The sequence below is a fragment of the Pelophylax lessonae genome (genome assembly GCF_965119305.1).
Source record: "Pelophylax lessonae genome assembly, chromosome: 4".
In the NCBI taxonomy this organism is placed as follows: domain Eukaryota; kingdom Metazoa; phylum Chordata; class Amphibia; order Anura; family Ranidae; genus Pelophylax; species Pelophylax lessonae.
Genome location: NC_138771.1, coordinates 131,608,090 through 131,614,431, shown reverse-complemented (window position 1 = coordinate 131,614,431; position 6,342 = coordinate 131,608,090). Strand labels below are relative to the sequence as shown.

Sequence of the window (6,342 nt, the reverse complement as noted above, 5' to 3'; positions counted from 1 at the left end):
AAACTTGGGGAGCACTGAGAGGGGACCCAGGACTACAACATATCTATACATTATAAAAGTGGGTATGCCTGTTCACTACACTGACTGCACTAAACTAACTCAACTACTGTCCACTAACTACCTGCCTAACCTCTATTGTCATACACTATACACGGCTGCCGTGTAAGCAGCAGCCTTATATAGTGTGGGGTGTGGACTTAGCCCCTGAGCCATGATTGGCTAAAGGCAGCCTGCCTTTGGCCAATCATGCCTCTGACAAGACACTGGGCTGTGATTGGCCAAAGCATATGGATCATGTGTATGCTTTGGCCAATCATCACACCATCAGGATTTATTCACTGCACCATCACAGTGCATTATGGGGCACTTATCGGGGGGGGCGAACTTCCCGCCAAGCCCCCCCTATTTGTTCATGTGTTTGACTCAAACTCCAAGCTCATCCCTAATCCTGAAGATAAAATACTGTTCACTAAGTCCTTTTGTGAGAGAGGCTAAAGAAAGCAAGAGACTTAACCCCATTCATCTAAAGTGGCAGGATGAATTAACAGCCTGGCTGTTCCATATCTACAAGCGGAGTTGTGAAGATAGAAGTCCTCAGATATTATGAATAGTTAAATCGGAGTATCCCACTATTCACTTCTCCTATTCTAATTACAAAATAAACAACAAAAAAAAACAATACCCCTGGACTGTTTATTGCAGTGAAGAGCCAAGAAGAATGTAGGAACTGTATTTACTCAAACCGTGTGCTGGTAACCAGGGGAGCCCGTAGAGTTGATATCCAGCAGTCCCTGTGGGGGCAGTGCTACACATGCTTAATAGCGTGCATGGATGAATTTTCCCTGCTGCCTATTGTATTTTGACAGCGTCTACCTGCGGTTGTCAGAATACCCTAACAGTGCCTGCATTTGGTAGAAAGCAGGTGCTGTTCCACTGACAATTTTACATCTGGCTCCTTTGAAAAAAGTAATTTGAACAGTTGGCTTTTATTGAGCCAGGTGGTGCTGCCAGGGACACCCATGATCGAAATTTGAGCCATGCATGGCAGCCTTAAGGGGATACTAAACACACACTGTTTAATTTACATTATCCCCTCTATTTCTGTATGTGGATGATGGTACTGTAGTTATTTTAATAAAAAATTTAATTACATATAATATCCCACTCCATTGTGTTTAGCTGGTTAGTAGCCATGGAGGAGGAGGAAGGGAGTGGGCTGAACTTTACCACTGTGTATACGCCCACATGTGTGATTCTATAGTCACATGGGCTGCCCAGTTCTGATAGAAAAGGAATGCTCAGCATAGAAACTGAGAGTTGCCAGCACAGCTGCAAAATCCCTAGCTGAATTGGGGACATGAACAGAAGAGGGAGATAGAGAGAAACAGGATCAACCAGGTTTTTTGCAGAATACAGAAAACAAATCTTATAGAAACTGAGTGAGTATCAACAGCATTAATATTTTTTTATGATGTGGACTGCATGTCAATTGGCAGCAGCGTTGGGGTGCCTTTCAGAATAAATAGAACTAATGCACCTAAATTGGAAGTGAAGGCTGTCTTGGTAAATATGTTTATTTTATTGCCCATGTATGGTAATTATGTCATCCCACACTGGCCAATCAAGACAACCAAAGAAAGACCTAGCACCTGGAAGAAGCCGGGAGCCAGTGCTTTCAAGTGAATTCACAGACATTGGAGGGAATATGGGTATTGTGTCAGCGCACATTGCGGTAACCTGTATGTTACTGCAAATAGATACTGGGAACAGCCTCAATAGTTGTGCTCGTCTGTCAGTGGGAGTGCTATTGAGAATGAATGCCAAAAATTGTGTATGCACCAATTTTTTAAAACATACCACACTGTAAAATATGTTAGTACATTGCTGCGCACTGTGCTGCGCTGCACATCCGCTGCCTGGTGCGTTTGGGTGCCATCCAGAAAGACTGTCAAAAATACTACAGGCAACATTTTTTGGTGGTGGACCACAACACATGTAAAGATAATAAGGCTCAGTTCACACCTATGCAGGCGCGACGTTATGTGCATGTTTTTGCATTATTATTATTATATTTAATATACAGGATTTATATAGCGCCAACAGTTTGCGCAGCGCTTTACAACATGAGGGCAGACAGTACAGTTACAATACAATTCAATTCAGGAGGAATCAGAGGGCCCTGCTCGTTAGAGCTTACAATCTAGGAGGGAGGGTCAAATAATACAAAAGATAATATCTGTGGGGTATGAGCTGATGGAAAAAATAAAAGTAAAGTTGTTAGGTGTAGGCAGGATAGGCTTCTCTAAAGAAGAGGGTTTTCAGGGATTGTATAAAAGCAAACAAAGCAGGAGATATTCGGACAGATTGGAGTAGGGAGTTCCATAGGATGGAAGAGTCTCTGGGAAAGTCCTGGAGGCTAGCATTGGAGGAGGTGAATGGGAGCTAGAGGGCAGGAGGTCTTGGGAGGAACAAAGGAGATGATTAGGTTGGTATTTTGAGACTAGGCTAGTGATGTAGCTGTGGGCAGAGTTGTGGATGGCTTTGTAAGTGGTTGTTAGTAATTTGAATTTAATTTGTTGGGTGGGCGGAAGACAATGGAAGGATTGACAGAGAGGACTATCGGTTGGTAAGGTGAATGAGCTTGGCAGCAGCATTCATGATGGACTGAAGGGGGGATAACCTATGTAAAGGTAATCCAATAAGAAGGGAGTTGCAGTAGTCAAGGCAAGAGATGTTCACGGAGTGAACTAGGAGCTTGGGGGTGTCATTGGTTAGAAAGGGGTGTATTTTGGAGATGTTACAGAGGTTGAGGCTGCAAGATTCGAACAGTGATTGAACGTGGGGCCTAAAGGATAGATCAGAGTCCAGGATTACACCTAGAACCTTGGCATGCGGGGATGGACCTGAAAGTTATGCCATCGATCTTGACAGAGAAATCGGTGAAAGGGGCAAAGAAATCGGTGAAAGGGACAAAGAAATCGTTGAAAGGGACACCTGGGGAAGGAAAAATTAGCTTGGTTTTGGATAGATTGAGTCTGAGGAAGTGGTGTAACATCCAGACTGATATGTCTGTTAGTAAATCAGTTATACGTGAGGAGACAGAGGGAAAGAGCTGAGGGGTAGAGAGATACATTTGGTTATGGGTACCATTGGGTACCAGAGATGGTATTGGATGCCATGGGAGGCTATCAGCTGACCCAGGGAGGAGTTGTAGATTGGGGATAGGAGAGATCCAAAAACAGAACCTTAGGGAACCTCAACAGAGAAAAGTAGAGGAGAGGAGGAAGTAGAATTTTAAGTAAGGCTAAAGGTGCGGTTGGATAGGTAGGAAGAGAACCAGTGAAGAGTTGGTTGGTTTTGCATTATTTTGAACATTTCCGTATGTCGCATTTAGGGCAGCCTGATCACTTCAATGGGCTTCCCTACATGTGAAAATGGCACAAAAGTGCATAATCCTTTTGGTATGTTACATCGCATGAAAACGCATGATACTTTTCCGCATGCCTTAACAAGGTGCATTGGGGTTCCAATAAAAATTAATGGTATCATCATACGCCTGCAAAGAGGATGCGCCTTTTTTTTGTGTATTGCGGGAACGCGTGCGGCTTTGCAAGAATCCCCGCAATGCATAAATGCGAACCGACCCCTATGTCATGCATTTTATTGTGATGGCTGAACCCCCACAAATGTGAACGGGAACTTTTAAAGCAGACATTTAATATTGTTTTTAATGAATTTACATATAGCCCCCATCAGATGTATTTTCTGTAGGCGTACAGCGAACATGATAACACTACTAGCTGCTGAAAACAGTCTGGGAAACCCTGCTGCACTCCATTGTCTCCTGCCATCAATCAGGCTGCTTCACATAAACAACGCATCTGTCTACACTTAGCTTGTACTTTATATAACATGGAAATCATTAGCAAGTTGTGTTTTTTTTCTCTCTCCTTTGCGAAGGGAATTTTGTGTTGAATGAAAAGCTCTGCGTCACTAAGGGCTCCTCTGCAGGGGGCTGGATCACTGTCCTGGGGGAATGAGGCTGGAGAGAAGTAAAGGCAAACTATTCTGCTGGAAGCAGTGAGGGGCAGCCTGCAGGGTGACACAGGACAGACCTGGGAGAACCAGAACATTATCCAGAGAGGAGGAAAAGGGGGGTGGAGAGAGGGGAAAGTGAGGGAGAGAGAGGGATAAACAGGAAGTCAGGGGAAGAAATGGATAGAGAGAAATAGTGATGGAGTGAGAGTGGAAGAGATAAGAGGGAAGAGAGAGCAGCAGGGCACAGAAAGTTACAGACAGGGATGAATACAGACAGAACAAAGGATGGGACATTTCCTCTGCTGATCTCTACCACCTCGCCTCATTATATCCTGCAGAATACCTCAATCCATTCCTAGAGGGAAACCTGCATTCTGCTGGCTGACATCTGCATTGAGGATTTACAAGAGAGCCCTTCATCATACAGCCTTCCCAACCTAAGAATCTGCAACACTGATCCGGGACCCACCATGTGTGTTCTGCACTGCACTAAAAGCTGAAGACGTCCCAGCACTAATAAACCGGTTGAGCTGTTCATTGAACCTGGCATTGTCTCTTAAAGCTGGTATTGTCCGTTTAACCTGGCATTGCCCCTTTACTTTGGCATTCCCCTAATAATTGGGCATTTAGCTATTAACTTGGTATTGCTCTTTTAACCTGTCATTATCCATTTACCCTGGTATCGTCCCTGTAACCTGGCATTTCCCCTTTAACCTAGCATTGTTTGGGCATTTAGCCATTAACTTGGTATTGCTCTTTTAACCTGGTATCATCTCTTTGCCTTGGCATTGTCCTTTTAGCCAGGCATTTTACTTTTAAATTTGGTTATACCTTTTTAACCTTGCATTGTCCTTTAAACTTAACATTGCCCTGTTAACCTGGCATTGCCTGTTAACCTGGAATTGTCCTTTTAATCTGGCATTACAGCTGCCACATTCTACACTTTAGTAATAAAGAGGCAAAGACATGGCCCTTATAGCTCAACTGTGTTTATGCTTGTCAGGACTTTCTTTGTCTTTTGGGCAGGATGGAGCTGGCTGGGGCCAGATGATCCAATGGGAGGAGAGTGGAAGGCGCTATCGGCTCCTAAATTCTGGCCAAGAGTACCAGCCGGCAGGGGAAAGTGCTGGAGGAACTCGAGTTTTGCTGGATGGAAGTCGCGGAAGCGGTGTTGATCTCCGCCGCCAGGCACCCACATTGCCTCGAACTGGATCACAGACAGTGAGGGGCAACACTCGTCATCCATTTGGGTTTGGACAGGTGCCAGATAATTGGCGAGGTGGGAGTGAAACATCGAGCACGTCGGGTCGCTTTGGTGAAACATCGAGCACCTCGAGTCGCTTTGTACCTTCCACAGGGACTGGTGGTGGAGGGGGGAGTAGAATACGACAAACCTTCTCCCAGAATTCAGTCGGACCTCCATTTTTACCAAGACCTCAGCCTCCTTTTGTAGCGCAGCCTGATTTTTACCCTCAAGGCTATGAAGAAACTTATAGCTATTCTAGGGGTGGTGGTGGAGGTGGAGGTGGTGGTGTAGGTGGAGGTGGTGGTTATGTCGCACAGCCACCTTGGGGAGGAGGCTATGAAGATTTCTATGAGGAACCAAATCCACCATATGCCCAACCACCTTATTTTGGGGTCCCCCCTAACTTACCTCCTCAGCAACCAGCTGTTGCCAATCCCGTTGTGCCACAGGATGGACTTGACCGCCGTTTTTCTCATAGTCTCTTTCGAGGTAGTGATATTCCAGGAGAAAGTGATCCAGTGCGACCAGGTGTAGGAACTGGGGCTGGTGAAGCAGCAATCCCACCATATGGCGGAGTGAGTCAGGGAGAAGGAGGTTACTATGGAGCACGACCAGATGTTTTCCAACCTCAGAGCCGGGTAGCCAGTGCTCCAAACAGTGGAAGTGAATCACAAGGACAACAAGCAAGAGCCAGTGTTGGGAATGTTTTTCGTGGCGGTCAGAGTGGGAGAGGTGAGTCTAAAAGGTTACTGAGACAACAGTACAACTAGTAACTATGGAGACACACACATTACTGTAACCACAAACATTATTGTTACATACACTTGGACCCCATGTGGAAGGTCCAAGTCTTTCCTCTAGTAGAGGAAAAAATGTTGTTTCCTGAGATTATAAAAAGATTAACACAGCCACATTGTAGGCTTTACTTACGGTAAAATGTATACGGAACGTACAATGTAATAATTTTATTATGTCCTTGTGATCTGGATTTAGTGCTAATACTAGTCTGATATTCTATTACAAATGTTCTAGTAGTATGTCACCAGGTGTTAAACTAA

The 6,342-nt window shown here is 44.8% G+C and overlaps 1 protein-coding gene across 1 annotated transcript in view; it reads left to right on the top strand.

Moving 5' to 3' along the window:
- Positions 1–4,916: 4,916 nt before the first annotated feature.
- LOXL1 (lysyl oxidase like 1) overlaps positions 4,917–6,342 on the top strand; it is a 48,409-nt gene continuing 46,983 nt past the window's right edge. Inside the window, exon 1 of the mRNA XM_082254211.1 lies at positions 4,917–6,016. Within this exon, the coding sequence (XP_082110337.1) occupies positions 5,005–6,016 (1,012 nt within the window). The 5' untranslated portion in view covers positions 4,917–5,004. The remainder of the gene's footprint in view (positions 6,017–6,342) is intronic.